Source organism: Pan paniscus, chromosome 3 (genome assembly GCF_029289425.2).
Source record: "Pan paniscus chromosome 3, NHGRI_mPanPan1-v2.0_pri, whole genome shotgun sequence".
NCBI lineage: Eukaryota > Metazoa > Chordata > Mammalia > Primates > Hominidae > Pan > Pan paniscus.
The window spans coordinates 54,270,646-54,290,594 of NC_073252.2; the positions used below are offsets into that span (position 1 = coordinate 54,270,646).

General features: G+C 35.6%; 1 protein-coding gene across 1 annotated transcript in view; it reads right to left on the reverse strand.

Annotated features, from left to right (window-relative positions):
- The window catches only part of USO1 (USO1 vesicle transport factor), an 89,687-nt gene that overhangs the window by 12,126 nt on the left and 57,612 nt on the right, over positions 1 to 19,949 (reverse strand). Inside the window, exons 9-17 of the mRNA XM_003832309.5 lie at positions 19,148 to 19,326; positions 14,800 to 14,940; positions 11,821 to 11,909; positions 11,262 to 11,416; positions 8,170 to 8,381; positions 2,340 to 2,450; positions 1,600 to 1,718; positions 1,274 to 1,455; positions 873 to 994 (exon numbers count right to left, since the gene is read on the reverse strand). Coding sequence (XP_003832357.1) covers positions 873 to 994; positions 1,274 to 1,455; positions 1,600 to 1,718; positions 2,340 to 2,450; positions 8,170 to 8,381; positions 11,262 to 11,416; positions 11,821 to 11,909; positions 14,800 to 14,940; positions 19,148 to 19,326 — 1,310 coding nt within the window. The remainder of the gene's footprint in view (positions 1 to 872; positions 995 to 1,273; positions 1,456 to 1,599; positions 1,719 to 2,339; positions 2,451 to 8,169; positions 8,382 to 11,261; positions 11,417 to 11,820; positions 11,910 to 14,799; positions 14,941 to 19,147; positions 19,327 to 19,949) is intronic.

Sequence of the window (19,949 nt, forward strand, 5' to 3'; positions counted from 1 at the left end):
GGAAGGCAGGGAAGGGAAGGGATCACCCGAGGTCAGGAGATCAACACCAGCCAACATGGTGAAACCTCATCTCTACTAAAAATATAAAAATTAGGCAGCGTGGTGGCACACGCCTATAATCCCAGCTACTTGCGAGGCTGAGGCAAGAGAATTGCTTGAACCTGGGAGGCGGAGGTTGCAGTGAGCCGAGACTGCGCCACTGCACTCCAGCCTGGGAAACAAGAGCAAGACTCTGTCTAAACAAAAAACAAACTAATCTCAGTAATGTAGATTGTGAGGAAGAAAATAAGATATAAACAGTTGTCAATTTAAAGGGTTCTATCTATGCTTTTACTTGCCACACCTGCCATAAACTGTGCACAATTAGTAGACAGGTGTGGAGAGCAGTAGAGGGAAGGGGATGAATCTGTCCCACAGGGTCTGCCACTATTGTATTTTTTTATGACACTGGAATTTTAACAATATTAATAACCTCATTTTTCAGCACTTTCTAGAATTCCAATCAAGGTAAATATAAGAAATTAAATGAGAGTAAAAGTCAAGAAAACATTCTGAAGGAATATAATGAAGGTTTAGGGTACTCAACACAATGCAAGTAATGAAAGTTCACTGGTATCCTGGAAAGAAAATGTCAACTGATGATTCCGCAATTGTAGTTTCATCTTTATCCACTCATCATTATCTAATAAATCAGCTGCATGGTGCTTAGCACATATTAAGCACTCTGTTTGTTGAATACTCAGATGCTTTGAAAAATGATGGGTTTTGCTTTCTATATCCTCTTTCATTTGAAATGTCAGAAAAAAAGGCTTCCTTAAAGCAGAAAGTGACTATTGGTAATCAGAGGGTATATACAGTTCATTAGTACTTACTTGCTCTCGAATCATATTTTTGTAGTGAGTCACAATATTGTCATGCTGTTCTAATGTTTTTTTCACCTCTTCTTCTTTTTTATCTTCTTCACTGGACTTATAAATAGCCTTAGTTATAACACCTATAAAAGGAAGCTTATTTAAAATTTGTTTTAAATGTTTTAAATACTATTTTACTACTAAGACTTAGTAAAAACATATAACCTAACTCCATGATAGGTAAGAAATAATCTTTTCAATCCTACTGAAAGCCAAATGTCCTTCAATGGGCTACAGATCAAGAGCTAGGAAGAAAATATACCTTTAGAGTTATCATATAACCTGTATGCATCCAGAATATACATGTACAATATAAATATAATTACTTTCCATCAAATATCAATATAAATCTTCAGTCTTACCTTCAAGTTCTTTTACCAGCTTCGTAAACTCATGATCAAATATCATGTATTCTGGACTGGGAAAGTTTGGCTGGGGTTTCTGAGATGCTCTGGAATACAACTCATGTTTGCTAATAAATCCTAGTTTCTCTATGAAATTCTCTTTGCCAATCCTCTTCTCAATCAGTTGTTTTAGCTTCTCTCTACGGAGATAAGCATATTGAGATGCTTTAAAAAAATAAAATCAAAACAAAACATAAAAGCTTGGTCTACATAATGCTTTGGCAAAAAAAAAAAAGCATCATTATCTCTTGATGCCATTAGAAAACCATCTTCCCCTTACTTACTTCATGTAGCTCTCAAGTGAGTTATCATTGAAATAAATCGAAATGCCCAACAAAAGGGCACATAAGCCTTGGACCAACTGCTCTTCTTCTCCAAGATTTTCTGCAATTTGTCCTGTAAGCTGAAATCTTTGTTAAGGAGGCTAAGGATTGAAAATATCTAGTATATTTTGCAATTTGAATTTGACATACATTAATACTTCACATAAGAGTTCCCATAAGAAATTCCATATATAGGCTAGGTGTGGTGGCTCATGCCTGTAATCTCAGCACTTTGGGAGGCCAAGGTGGGTGGATCACCTGAGGTCAGGAGTTTGAGACCAGCCTGGCCAACATGTCTCTACTAAAAACACAAAATTAGCCGGGTTGTGGTTGCACACACCTGTAATCCTAGCTACTCAGGAGGCTGAGTGAGGCAGGAGAATTGCTTGAACCTGGGAGGCGGAAGTTGCAGTGAGCCGAGATCGCGCCACTACACTCCAGCCTGGGCGACAGAGCAAGACTTCATTTCAAAAAAAAAAAAAAAAAGAAATTTCATATATATATTCCAACCCAGCATAAAACAAACCACACACACACAACTTAAACAAGCATCATAACAACTTTAACAGTTTAAAAAGTTGCAACACAGATAAGATAGTGGAGAATTCAAATATTTTGGGCATAAAGCTACTTCTAACTGAGGAGAAAAACTAAAAAAGATATAAATACTTACATGTACGTTACTAAAACATAAAGGATACGAATGGAACATTGGCTGAATTGTGAAGAAAATGCGTTACTGCAATGGGACAATTGCTTAGCCAGGTACAAAGCAACATTAATAATCCAACTCTTGTTTGTATTTTGCTTCCCTGCAACAGATAAATTGGTAGAAATCTTTCCATTCATTTTATATTTTTCAAACTTAAAGTTGCCCTAAGATCCCTTCCATTTGCATGAAAAGAACTTTAACATCTTACAAGAGATGAGCCAGAAATCCAGTTTTAAAAAACTAAACAAGAGAATAAATTATTGTATGCACCACAGGCTGCACTTCCTAAAATGAACAGAGTGCAGAAATTAGAACTGATTCATGTTCAGAGGCATATACTGGGTTATTTAAAATATGATTAGTTTAAAAACCTTGTCTGCTAAGGAAAAAAATCAGTGTGGAGGCTTTAAAATAATCTATTAATCCCAAGACCCTTTACAATAAATTTGCCAAGCAAATTTATGATATTTCTGTCAGAAGTTTAAAAACAAGTTCCTGATAAAAGGAAAATTCTACTTCCTTCAAAAAAAAAAAAAACAAAAAAATCAAGAAAAATACAAAAAATAATCCCCTGAATCATTTAGTCAAATTCCATGAGAGAATATATTCTCTAACAATAAATAAACCATACTACAAATTCAGTCATCACACACCAGATGAGAAATCACAAACATAATCAAGAGGAAGATTTAAATTAGCCAAGTGCCCCCAAACCATTAACAGCTGCCAAGTATAGTTAATAATGAAAATTAGCATATCCAGCAAAATTAGTTTTCAAAATTTTAATACAACACATTTACATCTCCTAGGTAGAATATTCTCTTAGTTCACAATATTGACAGTGCCCATATTTATATTCCTATAACCTGTATCTTTTTTTAAAAAAACAAAACAAAACAAAACTTGTTTGAAATAAAATAATGAAAATCAGAATAGTAATGCATCACTTTGGGGAAAGTCTCATAAAATGTCCGAAATATAATTCAAAGATCTAGACAAGGAATGAATTTAAAGTAATCATCACTGTGTTCCGAAAAATTTCTACCACCCAGACTATTCTAATTTCACAAACCTTGATGCCAATATCTTGACTCTTCTATAATCTATTTTTAGGTATATTTAATATTGAATTAAGTTCAAACAGGACCTCTTCAAATGATTTGCCAGGTAGGCACTGATACAAATTTAGTTTTTACATGATGCATTATTTTTACTGTTTCCTTGCCTCTACGTCATTACCATGCCCACAATATATCTTCAAGTCATCCATGTAAATTGGAAAGTTAAAAACCAGTCACTCTCAACTATGTGCCACAGAAAACTTACAACTACTCGAGTTACAAATGCAAATGTTTTGTTCATCTACCTGGTTATATATAAGTTCATTATTACTTAGCATAACCATTTGCAGGTACCAAATATACCAACATTGTATATATAAGAACATCCTATCAAATCACTGGCTGATGTATGAGTAAAAAAAAAACAGAATAAGATTTAAATCAGAATCTTCTAAAAGCATGGCTTTTGGGGTCTAATTGAAGGATAAGAAGAGCAAAGTCAAATATAACCAGTTAAAAGACAGAATGAAACACTCCATTTATTACAGAGACAAAAAAAGATAAAGTACTCAGGAGTGAACCTAATCAAAATGGTATAAAATCTAACCAAGGAAAATTTTAAAACACTCCTAAAGAGCACAAAAGTGGACATAAACCAATAGAAAGCCACCATGTTCTTAGATAGGAGACTCAACATCACAAAGGTATTAATTCTAAGTTAATTTATAAAATTAATGTGCCTGTAATCCCAGCACTTTGGGAGGCTGAGGTGGGTTGGATCACCTGAGGTCCAGAGTTCGAGACCAGCCTGACGAACATGGTGAAACACTGTCTCTACTAAAAATACAAAAATTAGCCAGGCGAGGTGGCACGCGCCTGTAGTCCCAGCTACTCAGGAGGCTGAGGCAGGCTAATCACTTGAATCTGGGACGTAGAGGTTGCAGTGAGCCAAGATCACAACACTGCACTCCAGTCTGGGTGACAGAGTGAGACTCCATTTAAAAAAAAAAAAAAATTGTAAAATAAATTAAAAATAAATAAATGAATAAAATTAATGTGATTCAAATAAAAATTACTAAAAGGCTTTTTTTTTTTTTTTTTTGCTTCTGGAACAAAACAACATGATTCTGAAGATCATATGAAAAAAGTGAGATTAACTAGGGACACTGTAAAAAAAAAAGAAAAAAGAAAGAGAATAATGGATCATGAATAAGCAGGAATCAAGAGACAGAATACAAAAATCCAGAAAAATGGGCCCATATACAAATGAGAATTTAGTATATGAAAAAGTAGCATACAATTATCAGTTGAGTTACAAATAGACTTAAAAGATTTTGGGACAACTGGATAGCTATCTAGAAAAAGATCAGTGGATTTGTATCTCATACAGTTCGCTGAGAAAAACAGAACAAAGAATTAAATGCAAAAAAAAGAAACCAGAAAGTATAAGATAAACATTGAAGTATAATTCCTTACAAAGTCTTTTTTGGGGGGAGTGGAGACCGGGTCTCGCTCTGTCTATCAGGCTGGAGTGCAGCAATCATAGCTCACTGCAGCCTTGAACTCCAAAGCTCAAGCGATGCCCCCACCTCAGCTTCCAAAGTGTTAACATACAGGTGTGAGCTACCATGCCTGGCCTAGTAAATTCCTTAAAATCTGAACATGGAAAGGCCTTTTCTAAGTATGACTTAAAATGCAGAAGCCATAAAAGATAAGTCTGAGAAAAAAAAAATCCATAACAAAACACCAAGGTCAAAAGACAAATGACATACCAGAAAAAAAAAAAATCTGTAACTCATATTAAAAACAAGGGTTAAGTACGTTAATATAAAATGGGCAGAGGATATAAATAAAAGGAAAAGTACACACCTCTTTTCAGAGCCCCTAGAGTGTGTGAACCATTGAGGAGATTTGAGAAAACAAATGGAGGCTAAAACTGTAATTTGAGAGCATTCTCGGGGGTAATTATAAACCACAGATTTTACACGATAAAAGAGAACTACAAACAAAATATTTGAAGCTGCGGGCTGGGCGCGGTGTCTCACACCTGTAATCCCAGCACTTTGGGAGGCCAGGTGGGTGGATCACCTGAGATCATCAGGAGTTCGAGACCAGCCTGGCCAACATGATGAAACCCTGTCTCTACTAAAAATACAAAAATTAGCTGGGCGTGGTGGTGCGCACCTGTAATCCCAGCTACTCAGGAGGCTGAGGCAGGAGAATCGCTTGAACCCGGAAGGCAGAGGTTGCGGTGAGCCAAGATCGTGCCATTGCACTCCAGTCTGGGCAACGGAGTGAGACTCCGTCTCAAAAAAAAAAAAAAAAAAGAGCATGATGGAACTTTCTGGGATTATGAAAACGTTCTACATCTAGTTTTGGGTGGTGGTTACAGAGATACACTCAAACACCAAAAATCATCACATGAAACACAGAAGGTCTGTGCATTTTATTGTATATAAATTAATACCTCAAAAAAAAAAATTCCCTTTCAAATGACTGACATGTATACTTATAAAATACTTTCCCTAATATAAAATTCTGCAGGCTAAAGCTGCAAAATATGTATGTGTGTGTGTAAGTTAATGACACATGTTAAATCATGCTGATACACAAAGATACAATTCATAACAGGACCTCATTTATTACTACCCACATTATTCAACTGAAACCCATGCCCAAACATAGATATTAAGGTACACTCCTTTTCTGCCAAATACTCACACAAAACAAAACAAAACAAAACAAAAATAGCCCTTTCCCCACACACAACAAAAACGAATCCTCAGTGGTAGCTGTAGCATATGGATTATATTCAGAATAATCCATAATATTTCATTTAAAATATTTCAAATTATAAAATTATACTTACTATTGCACATTTTAAATAATCTAGTATAAAAATCATCATCAGATTCTTTCATATGCTGATTAATTAAAGACAAAATTCTTAATCCTGAATTCTACTTCCTTTGAAATGGCTTCAGAGGAAATAAATAGGCAAGGTTGGAGAAAAAACACAAAAAACCGAAACCAAGGAAATCCAGAAAGTGCAAGCATCCCCAGAAGAAGCACAAGTATAGATTCAGATTCTCATTCCCACTGTGTTTAGTAACACCAATACAATATCCCATGGAGAAAAACTGGAGAGCCATTTACAATAGAAATAAATTGGCTGACACGCAAAAGTGTGAGTAGAGTGTAACTTCAAACAAGCAGTTAAAAAAAAACCAATCAGCAAAACCCAAGACAGAGAAAAAGCTTTGCTATAAGAGGAAAATGCCTAAGCTTAATCAAGTGATACATACCCGTCTGTCGATCTTATCACCCTGCAAATTATACATTACAAATTATTCATACATATTACTACTTTAGAAAAGTCTAAATCTGGAAAAATCCCTCAAATACTTTTTCATAGTCTCTCTACAAACTCAAGCCAATAATTTGGGACAGGATGGTTCTAATGATACTTCTTTTATACAATAAAAAGTTAGAGGATACATTTAGAGGCTATATATTTTAGGAGATAAAGGATAATTTTATAGCACTGTGATTACTTAAGAGTGGGGAAGACACCACCATCTTTAGCACTTCTCATCAGGCATTCATTGTAATTTCAATGTTAAAGTGAAGTCTGTGGTGATGGTGATGAGAGAGATAATTACTGTTTGGCTTTAAAATAAAACTGTTGTTAACAGATAGCAACATGAGAATGCCAAGTAATAAGTAAAGACATAAAAATTTGGGATAGTTTTTTTAATCTCTAAGAGATAAGTGATAAAGACAAAATAAGCTTTCAATTAAAGTAAACTAATTTTAAACTTCAACTTCCTTTTCACTATAGTTACTTTTTAAGCTTTCATTTATAATTTCTATGGATGGAGCTAATGTTTCTTTAAAAGCTCAAAATAAGGAAAAATTCAACGAGTGTGGCAGGATTAAAACTAAAGAAGGACACAACCACATTATTATGGGGAGTGGGTAGGATAACTACTGCTAGAGCAGTGTACAGAACAATTTTAGATTTAGTCACATTTTTACTTTCCCTGAGTGACTCTAAACGTCAATGACTTTAGAGTTTTGCTAAAGCATGAACTTGAACTGTTCAATAGCAAGGCTGGTACATGTGGGGAAATCATGTAACAAAAAGTGACATTCCTAAATGCCTAGCAACTACACTTCAATAAAGCTTTGTTGTTCTCATTAGGAGTCTAAGATATGCAAAAATTTTTTGTTATGTTTTCCTCCATCTTACTAGGTAAATTATATGCACCGGGGACTTAAGGATTTAAGAACTCACAAACTTCAAGGGGATATACTGTATAACTATACATACAAGGGACCACTGTTCCATTGTTTCTAGATGATCAATTGCTTTGGGAAGAGAAAGAGGGAAATACACAGCTATGAACTATTTTACTCCCTCCCATAAACTAACCTGAATTCAGTTACTGAGAAGAAAGAGAAAAATGACATGCAAGAACACTGTGGATAATTTAAAAACAAGACAAAACCCTCAAAATACCTTTCTGCCCAGAACATGTATTTTCATCACGATGCAGACCTTATAACTATTTAGCAAAACTATTCCTCTAAGAGTATTTATTGCTTTTTCTCCACAAAACTGTTTGATTATGATGAACTAATTAGCAGAATAAGTCTTCTCTGTCCTTTTTCATCTGCATCTTCTAAAGACATCCTTAAATCCTGTATCACTGACATCAAAATGTATAGAACTTTTTCCCTTATGCAAAACTTTACCTGTGAAAGAATATTGGTGCACTGTTGAAGTAAAGAAACTGGAGGGTTGCCAATACTTGTAGCAAGTTGAACCCTGAGCAACTGTTCTTTCTGGGTGGCATTTTCTTGCAACGCATGGGCAAGGGCCACAGCAGCACACCAGTTTGAAAGTGAATCAGTAGAAAACAAACCTCCACATAATAACTGGCCAGCTGAAACTGAATTACCTGTTGCTACAAAGATGGCAGGCAGACAATAAAAATATATTAGATTTTGACGTAAACCAAATTTTAAATAAATTGTTTTCTGTACACATAAAATAGTGTGAAATACCATTAAATATAATCATTAAACATGTATTAATGAGTAGTATTAAATATACTTTCAAAATGATAAAAGTCTGCTTTTCAAAGCAAAATGAACAATGAGAGAAAGTTATCTTGGAAGAAAAGTAATAGAACAAAGAAATACAGGTGGAGGCTGGGCATGGTGGCTCACGCCTGTAATTCTCGCACTTTGGAAGGCTGAGGCGGGAGGATCCCTTGAGGCCAGGAGTTGGTGGTGCATGCCTGCAGTCCCAGCTACTCGGGAGGCTAAGGCCTGAGGATCACTTGAGCCCAGGAGTTTGAGGCTGCAGTGAGCTATGGACTGCGCCACTGCACTCCAACCTGGACAAGAGTGATACCTTATCTTCAAAAAAAAAAAAAAAAGGATAGAGAGAAAAGAAACATAGGTTGAGTATCCCTTATCCAAAATGCTTGGGACCAGAAGTATTTCAGAAAGAAAATGTGGTATATACACACAATGGAGTACTATTCAGCCATACAAAACAATGAGATCTAGTCATTTACAACAACACAGATGAACCTGGAGATCATTATGTTAAGTGAAATAAGCCAGGTATGTAAAGACTAACATTTGTTCTCACTTACTTGTGAGAACAAATAAAAATCAGAACTAAATTATTTACCATCAATGGTAGAAGGTAAAATTTATTTGCCTTTATTTGTGAGATCTAAAAATTTGTGGGAATTCATGGACACAGAGATTAGAAAGGTGGTTATCAGAGGCAGGGCAGGGTAGTGGGAAGTTAGAGGGAAGATGGGGATAATGAGTACAAAAATATTGTTAGAAAGAATGAATAAGATATACCATTTGATTGCACAACAGGCTGACTATAATAAAAAATGTGTATATTTTATTTTTTGTTTTTTTTTGGAGACAGGGTCTCACTGTTTGCCCAGACTGGAGTGCAGTGGTGCAATTTCAGTTCACTGCAGCCTCAACCTCCCAGGCTCAGGTGATTCTCGCACCTCAGCCTCCCATGTAGCTAGGACTACTGGTGTGTGCCACCATGCCTGGCTAGTATTTTTTTTGAGATAGAGTCTCACTCTTGTTGCCCAGGCTGGAGTGCAATGGCGTGATCTCGGTTCACTGCAACCTCCGCCTCCCAAGTTCAAGCGATTCTCCTGCCTCAGTCTCCCCCATAGCTGGGATTACAGGCATGCACCACCATGCCCGGATAATTTTTGTATTTTTAATAGAGATGGGTTTTCACCATGTTCGCCAGGCTGGTCTTGAACTCCTACCTTCAGGTGATCCACCCGCCTTGGCCTCCCAAAGTGCTGGGATTACAGGAGTGAGCCACCAAGCCCAGCCTAAATTTTTGTATTTTTAGTAGAGATGGGGTTTCACTATGTTGCCCAAGCTGTTCTTGAACTCCTATACTCAAGCAATATATCTGCCTTGGCCTCCCAAAATGCTGGAATTGCAGGTGTAAGCCACCACGCCTGGCTTAAGTATACATTTCAAAATTACTTAATGAGTACAATTAGATTATTTGAAACACAAAGGCTAAATGTTTGAAGGAATGTTAAAAAAAAAAAAAAGAAGCATTTCAGATTTCAGATTTGGGATGCTCAACTTGTATTACAGTATTTTCGGCATTAAACTGATGATGATAACATTCCAAAAAATTACCTTAATTAAAAACAACATTTCTAAAACAAACTTAAGGAAATGCCACATTTTGATCATTCTACTACATCAGGGTCTTATTTTCATTAATGATCAATAATTTTTTATGGTAATTTTTTACCAAATTTTTTTTGGTAAATATAATTAAACAGACTTAAATTCTAACAAAAAACCTCAATGTGTGTAATTAAAATGAGTTTTATTGATGTTTCCAATTACCTTTATGAAACTGCTCTTGAAGTTTAAAAGTTAACAAAGGTAAACATTTAAAAAATTTATCTTAGGTAAGATGAAATATTTAAAGACCCCATAAAAAGGGTAATGACTCTAACCTATACTAGAACAACAGACTGAAAGTTAAATGTGATTTAATGGTAAAATTCATCTTCTTTTTCTTAATTTTTATTTTTGAGGCAGAGTCTCTCTCTGTTGCCCAGGCTGGAGTGCAGTGGCACAATCTCAGCTCACTGCAACCTCTGCCTCTAGGATTTGAGCGATTCTCCTGCCTCAGCCTCCTGAGTAGCTGGGATTAAAGGCACCTGCCACCACGCCCAGCTAATTTTTGTATTTTTAGTAGAGACGGGGTTTCACCATGTTGGCTAGGCTGGTCTCAAACTCCTGGTCTTAGGTCATCTGCCCGCCTTGGCCTCCCAAAATGTTGGGATTACAGGCGTGAGCCACCGCACCTGGCAAAATTCATCTTTAGAATGACAATTATAATTAACAATAGATTCTGTTTACTGGCATCTATACATGCTAAGTTTTGGCGTGAGTACTTTATGTAATGTAATGCATGTAACTGCATTAATCCTCACAATGTTCCTAATGGGGTATTAACCCCACATAGAGATGAGTATTATTATCCCCCATAACTCAGTGAGGCTCAAGTTAAAAAGTTATATGGCAGAAGTTATACAGCAAAAGTGAAAATTCTGCAATGCAAACTCTGGTCTGACTCCAAAGCCTGTTGTCTAAATTTACCTGCAGGCCTTGGAATTCAGGTGTTTTTGTTTTTGTTTTTTCTCTCCTAAGCATGCAAAGTATTTTAGGCTAAAGCATAAAAAGAAAGAATCAATTAAAAGCTTGGAAGACAACGATTTACTTTTTCAAATAAAAATTAGAACTAAATTATTTACCATCAATGGTAGAAGGTAAAAGTGTTGACACGATTTCTCCTTGTCCTTTTTGGTTTTTATACAAGAAACACTGGAAACAATAGAGAACAGCACAGCGCAAAACAAATGGCTGCCTTTCATTAACCATGGACATGAGAAGTACTACAATTGCCGGTCTGTTGCATTTAAAAAGAAAAGAACAAAATGAAACATTGCAACCCAAGTATACAAGTCAATAACTAGTCATTTTTGTTGATTGAAGAATCATAACCAGAACACCAGCAAGTTAAGTATTTCCATCTCTATTTCACAGAAAACTGTAGCTGACAGAAGTGAAGTGACTGCTTGCTTAAGGCATACAGCTAGGATGTGGACGACATGATATCTGAATCTAAGTATCTAAATTCCAAAGACTACCAACTCTTTTAAAATATCAATATCATTTATCTTGTCAGATAATTTCTAGTTTCAAAACATACAACTAAACTTCTTTAAAAAGAGTAAGATGTGTATATGAGATACATTAACAACCCAAAGTTTTTACTTCCTCAGAGTAATCTCAGTATTTCCCTTTTTCTACCTTGGTGGGTTTGAAGGTGCATTTACAGATGCAAAGTAGTCTTGGTTTACTTGGCAGCCTCGAATAACTTCTGATACAGTATTTATGGTCTGTTAAGGGGAAGAAAGAAAAAGAACATTTAGAGAAATTAAGTCAAGAAGGAAAACATGTTTTCAATAGAAAAAAAATCTTATATCCCACTTTTTAAGTGCCAAAATTCAGGCACAAAAACATCAATGATAACATTATAATCTTGTAACACTTCCTCAAGGGAAAATTTTAAAGCATTAAGCATGGGTCTCCAATAAAATAACACTTGACAGGCATTTTAAATCTCAAAAACTATACTATTCTCTATGAGATAAAATATTTTATAAAAACAGAAAAAGGTTTTAAAATAATAATCAAAGAACAAATTTAAAGGGTTAAAAAATTCAATTTAAGGATAAAGTTAAAAAATAAAAAGACTATTTCAAAACATGTTATACAAGATAAATATATACCATTTTTGTTAATTAAAAATTAATTTTTAAAAAGACAAATTACCCAGAAAGTCTACTAATGGAGTTGCAGAAAGAGAACAGAAAAGAGGCCAGGCGTGGTGACTCATGCTTGTAATCCCAGCACTTTGGGAGGCCCAGGTGGGTGGAACACTTGGGGTCAGGAGTTTGAGACCAGCCTGACCAACATGGTGAAACCCTGTCTCTACTACAAATACAAAATTAGCTGGGCAAGGTGGTGTGCCTGTAATCCCCATTACTTGTCAGGCTAAGGCAGGAGAATTGCTTGAACCCAGAAGGTGGAGGTTGAAGTAAGCCGAAATAGTGCCACTGCACTCCAGCCTGGGAAATAGAGCAAGACTGCCTCAAAACAACAACAACAACAACAACAGCAACACAAAACAGAAAAGAGAAAATTATCAGGCAATGCCAAAAACATCCTCAGAACTGAAGGATGTATATTTCCAGCTGAAAGTGCTCAGTGAATGATGATAATAACTGGGGAGCAAGGGAGTGGGGAAAAGGTCCACAGTTCAGCACATCATCAGTAAATTTCAGAAAATCAAAAATAACAGATATCAAAAGTTTCTAGAGAGAAAAAGATTACAATAAAAAAAAAAAGTAGGATTATAATGGCTTCAAACTTCAAACTTCCTAATAGCAACACTGGAATGATGTTTGGAAAGTTGAGTATTAGTGATTTCCAACCCTGAATTCCATATCTAGCCAAACATTAAATTAATTCTGAAAGTAGAGAAATGACATTTTCAGACATGAAAGAGCAAAAAATAAAAAAATTTCTCATTACTTATTCTTTTTTTTAGAAAATTAAGACAAATAATGGCTGGGTGCAGTGGCTCACGCCTGTAATCCTAGCACTTCACGAGGCTGAGGTGGGCGGATCACTTGAGGTCAAGAGCCTGGCCAACGTGGTGGAACCCCGTCTCTACTAAAAATACAAAAAATTAGCTGGGCATGGTGGCAGTCGCCTGTAATCCCAGCTACTCTGGAGGCTGAGGCAGAAGAATTGCTCAAACCCAGGAAGCGGAGGTTGCAGTGAGCCAAGATCATGCCATTGCACTCCAGCCTGGGCAACAAGAGCGAAACTCCATCTCAAAAAAAAAAAAAAAAAAAAAAAGAAAGAAAGAAAAGAAAAGAAAAGAAAATTAAGAAAAATAAAGTTAATGAACCAAGGGATAGAGGAAAAAGATATGTGATCCAGGCCAGGAGCATTGGCTCCTGTCTGTAATTCCAACATTTCGGGAGGCCAAGATGGGTGGATCATTTGAGGTCAGGAGTTCGAGACCAGCTTGGCCAACATGGTGAGACCCTGTCTCTACTAAAATTACAAAAATTAGCCGGGCATGGTGGCGGGTGCCTGTAATCCCAGCTACTCAGGAGGCTGAGGTAGGAGAATTGCTCGAACCCGGAAGGCGGGGGTTGCAGTGAGCTGAGATCATGCCACTGTACTACAGCCTGGGCAACAGACTGAGACTCTGTACAAAAAATAAAAAATAAAAATAAAAATAAATAAATAAATAAATAAATAAAGATATAGGATCCAGATAATCAAGGAAGCCAAGTCAGGAGACAAGTAAAGGAAATCCTAGGAAGATGGCAAAAAAAAGTCCCAGGACAAGAGACATGGGGAAGAATTAGAGCACAGATTGGAGTAGGAGAATGGAGGGTCTGCAGGTGGCCTGTGGTGGGAAACAAAGTGTTAAGTATATGATTATTAAGCATATATACCTATGCATATATAGAGTAACAGTAAAATGAAGAACACAATTACAACTCATGGATGAGAAAAATATATATTTAAAAAAGGATATAGGGCTCTATTTGGCTTAGCAGGAATGGTATCAATACAGTTGTAAAAATATAAACCCCAACTACTGATTTAAATATAAATTCCATAAAATAATTATGAGGTGACATGAAGAAGTAAAGTGGGACTTACAGTAAGGACAATTGAGGCTGAAGGCAGTTATTTTTGTTATAAAATTTTTATTATTTGTACTTTCGATATTGCATGTGTTAATTTGAGAAAAATTTTAAAAATATAAACAAACTTTTTTTCTTCAAACTAACTTCTTTTTCTTATAGGTAAGCAACAGAGAATGCCACACATTAGGGGAAAAGAATTTACTATTCAATGAATCTGCCGGTTGAGTAAGACTAAGTCACTTTGTTCTCAAAATAAAAACGAAATCATACTGTGCACTCCTGTTGAATATAATAAAATTAATGAGAAATCTTTGTAGATGGATCTGCAAAGCTTTAACATTATTATTTATGTACTATAAAACTTGAGGGATGAGTGTATCTTTTGGAATCAATACTTTTATCATTATGTGAATTATATTTTAGTAAGATCATTAAAAATTTTAACCTAAAAAATGGTTAACTATTGTAGTTTTTCCTTCAACAAATATCTAATTCTTCCTAGGATTCAGGATTTCAACTTCCACAGAGTTGGCTTTGACTTCATTTGCTTTACCTCAGTCAGGATATCAGCAGGAACCCCAGTAGCCATTAGGATAGTACAAAGCTGCTGCAATAACCCACACTGGAACATAGCCTTCTGGCAGCTACTGGTAGCACCAGGAGGGTTGGTGGGAGATACCAATACACGAACAAGCTGTGAAAGAAAGAGAAAACAAAATTTGTCTTTTAAAGATTTGAAAAGGCTTGAGGCAAATCTGATCTACGTGAACAAGAAAGTCTGCATGAAGTACTCCCTTAGCTGCTTAGCTACATTTAGGTGCTCTTTCTTTCGTGCTCCCATGGCAATAAGTTCTGTGATAGTAATATTACATTATGCCTCTTAAACTTAAGGTTGTCTTCTTCAGGTGACTGTGAACTCCCAGAGAGAAACTGCCTTGGTCATTTTTGTTTCCCAAAGAAGCATAGTACTTGTAACAGTACATATTTAATAAGTAAATGAATGAATAAGTTACAGAGTGGCAGATTTCTTTTCAAAGTTAATAATGAACTACCTAGTAAGAGAGCAGGTCTGAAAACAGAATGACCTGATGTGTGATAAATCTCCCCTAAACTGGAAATATTTAAAGAGAGGCTAAAACCAAAACTGGAGAGATGGTAAAAGATTCATGTATTAGGCATGGGGTGGGCTCCATTGATTGCTAATGCCAATTAAATCCCTATGATTCTATGATTACTTGGACTGTAAACATAAAATTTCAGAAACATGAAAAAAGTCATCTCAAATAACTATTTAACACAGTTATGTCTCCAAATTCATTTTACATGTGTGTCACATTTTAAAACTAGAGTTATGTGTATATATATGTGCAAAATCTTCTAAATCAAGATCAAATGGGGGTATTTATGATAATACCTTGTTAACAACAAAGTGCTATATAAACATTAACCATTATTTTATAGGAGATACACAGAAGTAATCAATGATTTAAGAGAGTAAACTAAAACACTTGTATTACTACAGCCGACACATATTGTGATCTATGGATTGACTCCACTAAGAAAGGGGATTTTTTGTGAGGGAGGAGTTAAATACTAAAGCAAAAAAAAGTTTGAAAAGTGGTACTTTTTATTGTTGGTGAATAAAAAGGTAACCAGAAATCACTAGAATTAGAGAAAAACTTCAACCAGTAGTTAACTCAGTGAGTAATGACAAAACAGATTTAGATGTTTCCATGTCTGGCTTAATAGACATCTCAAAGAGGGTTCATTAATAAATTGATGTCACTAAAGAGAAGGTCAGGATTACATTGGTTCCTGTCCTTGGACTTTTCTAGTGAGATTTCTGGTGTTTTTTCCTCCCTTAATTTATTTCCCTCCTATCCTTACTACTTCTTTTCCTTCTTTTTTTGAGTATTTAAAACAAATACTACGCAATATGTCAATTGTACCACAAATAATTCTGTATGCATCTCCACTTGATATTTTTTGAAATATAATCATACCATTATTACAACGGACAAAATCAACAGTAATTTTCTACTATCCTCTAATAGCAGTTGAGTGTCTTTACTGATGATGTAAATAAAGAAAAAGGGAATATTTATGAGGATAAAAAGAGATCTAATAGCAACATGTAAATATATGAAATATTCACAAGGAATGAACATGTGTCATTCCAGAAAGCAAAAGTAAATTTACAGAAGTCATATCAAGACAGTTTATGACTTAATATATAAAGTTTCTAATAATTAAAACTACCCTAGAATGAAAATGATTATCTTATAAGGTTATGAACTTTCTGGGAGCTATTGGCAGTATCTTCCCAATAAAATGCCATAGAAGAGACTCCTGCAGGGATAAAAAGTAGACTAGCCATAAAACTATAATTTTTTAAAAAAATAAAATATTTTATAACTAAAAAACTTTTCAAAAGATGTTTTCCCTAAATATAGTCTGCAACATTTGAATTAAAACTCAGCAAGCAGATCAATTCTGTTTTTAGTAGCTCAGAATGCAATCATGATAACTGTGATGATGAATAGTTCCAACACAGAATGTGTATGTCCCAACAGGAAAACAATGATGCATTTTTATTTAGTGTATAATAGAGAACTTAAAATCCAAGCAACTCTAAATAAAGTTATACATAAAGTATTCCAACAGGTTCTAACAGAATAGCAGAAGATAACTCCCGGCCTGTAAAGTCATGAGTGAATCTACTATTCAGTATTGCAGGTGGAGAATATATTAAAATGAATTAAACTCAGTTCCTCTGCTTTGGAGTTTACGGTCTTCACGACAAGTGTAAGAGATAAAAGCTTTACTAAGCTACAGAAAGTCAGTTTATTCACTTTTTAAAAGTAAAGAATTCTTAAAGAATCAACTTGTTATATAACGAGAATACTGTATTTTTCTGTTTACATGCTGTACTCTAATAATTTTTTGGTAATTTTTTTTTTTTTTTTCCTGAGATAGAGTCTCACTCTGTTCCCAGGCTGGAGTGCGTGGCGTGATTATGGTTCAATGCAGCCTCAACCTCCTGGGCTTAAGTGATCCTGCCCTTCAGCCTCCTGAGTAGTTGGGACAATAGGTGGACACCACCACACCGGGCTGATAAAGACCATGTTGCCCAGGTTGGTCTCAAACTCCTAAGCTCAAGTGATCCCCACCTGCCTTGGGCTCCCCAAGTGCTGGGATCATAGGTGTGAGTCACCACACCTGACCTACTTTACTTTTTAACAGTGACACTTCCTTCAGAATAATTCTTTACATAGTACCCTAAACCATAAAACATGTGTAGCTTCCTCAAACAATTTAAATTTTCACTGTTTGATACGAAATACATGCTTTTTTATATCATCAGATTCTCTCACCCTCTCTAATCACATTTTGGAAATTACTTTTCTAGAGGAATTTCCTTATTTAAGAAAGCAGTGTAGGCCGGGCATGTGGCTCACACCTGTAACAGCAGCACTTTGGGAAGCTGAGGCAGGAGAATTGCTTGAGCTCAGGAATTCCTGACCAGCCTGGCAATACAGTGAGACCTCATGTCTACTAAAAATAAAAAATCCAGTCAGGTGTGGTGGCTTGCGCCTGTAGTCCCAGCTATTCAGGATGCTGAGGTGGGGGGATTTCTTGAGCCAGGGAGGTTGAGGCTGCAATAAGCTGTGAAGACACCACTGCACTCAGCCTAGGCAACTAAGTAAGAACCTGTCTCTTAAACAAAACAAAACAAAATAAAGCAGTTTTGAACAAAGGTATCAAGGTTACCACTTGGTGACACTGTTTCTAAAACATTAAAAAACTATTAACTTCTTAAATGTATAATACCAACATTTGAAAACAGAAATGATGAGTTGGGAGTACAAATAGACTCTGTAACTAAGTTCTCCTCAAAAATACTTTTGTAACAGTTTTTAGGCATATTCTAACTAGGGTAACTGCATAATTTATAATCCAAACCAGGACACTTTTGAAGTGAAAGAGGATGCTATTAGTAATTACAAAACGAGTAATGTACTGGCAAACTGGGACACAGATTACCCTAATTATCAGTCCTAGGCAGGCAACTCCCACGGCATGGGACAACATTCAGCCTCTAATTACTAGCGGAGCTAACCATCTAGTTAGGTCCACAACTTCCGAGAAACACAGGTATAATTCAGAGACATTCAAAGGCCCACAAGAATTATGAGTTCATAAGTAAGGAGACTAGTATAAACTTAAGAGTTTGGAGAAGGAGGATTCAATAAAGGAGTAAGTAAGTAGACTACTTCAAAGAACTTCAACATTTTCTCTGATGAGGAAATAATTTGGGATCCTACTGTCCTCACTTTTATTATTACCACTAAGCTTTCACCATAAAGGATCAATAAATCACAGGTGGTCTGTCAATTTAACATGTTTTGGACTTAAAACTCAGACTAATCATCTTTGGGGGCAGGACATGATCATTTATTTCCTAGCATCCAGTGCCTGGCTCTCAGTAAATGCTTACTGAATGAATTTATTTGAACTTAATAGTTTGAATATTAAAATTTATCCTATTAGAGCCCTAAGTGAAGAAAGCAGGTTTTTAAAAATTCAAATCAACAATCTAACCTATTATTCCTTAATGTAAAACCCATCAGGAAACTGTATGTCTGAATTTGCTTTAAAATCATACAGCAAAGAGAGGAATAAACGATGAAACAAAATTGCCAGATGTTAATAACTGTCAAAGCTAAGTAATGGGTAGGCAAGATCTCTAGCTAGAGGATAACTGCAAATTTCCATATTACAGTTTTTTAAGCCAACCTGAAATCCATCAAATATTCTGGATTTATCAAATACAAGCAATTTTCTTCTCTTTGAAAAGATCACTGTCAAAATTCTCACATTTATGTCTAAGGATAGTATACCTGTAGCATTAGATGTAGATTGGTCACTTTCTGTGCAGACCAGCCAGAATTTTCATCTCCAACTTCAAACCAAGGTTTCATACGTTGAATATATGAGCCTTCTTTAAAAAAATTTTGATTGGAGTTGTTGTTTTTTAATAAGTTTTGGAGCAAAATCAAACAATCTTCAACTACTATACCTGGGGAAATAATGTAAAACACAAGCGTTAAGGCTCGTAAAACCTGACGCAAAACTCCCAAACATTTTTAAAAAGATAAATCTCCATGCTCAGCATCTCTTCAATATGGCCAGGCAGATAGACAGTCTGCTCTGACACCTGATGGCCACAGGCCATAACCTGCATGCTCTTTCTCAGGTACCCCAAAGATCTCTTGACTTCTATGTCAAGTAACCAATCGCCTTAGTAACTCATCGTTTATCTTCAAATCCCAGCTTAAACATCATTTCTTCAGGAATGATTACCAAGACTACAGGACTAGGTTAGCGTCACCAGCTACATGCTCTTACAGTAGCCTTCTCCTTTTATTATTAGGTAGTGTTTGTCTTCTCCACTAGATTATAATTCACAAACGCTTGTGAACAGTCTACTTACCTCTGTATCTTTAGCAGAGACAGAGACATGATATCATGTATATACACAGTACTTAACTATTAAACGTTTGTTGAATGAATCAACCATATCTTATTTGATCTCTAAGAAGCTCTTAACATTGTCGGTTTGTCTCTTCCTTGAAACTTCCCTTGATTTCTAAAACATTATGCTCTCTTGGTTTTCCTTACAGCTCTGCAGGTGCTCAATCT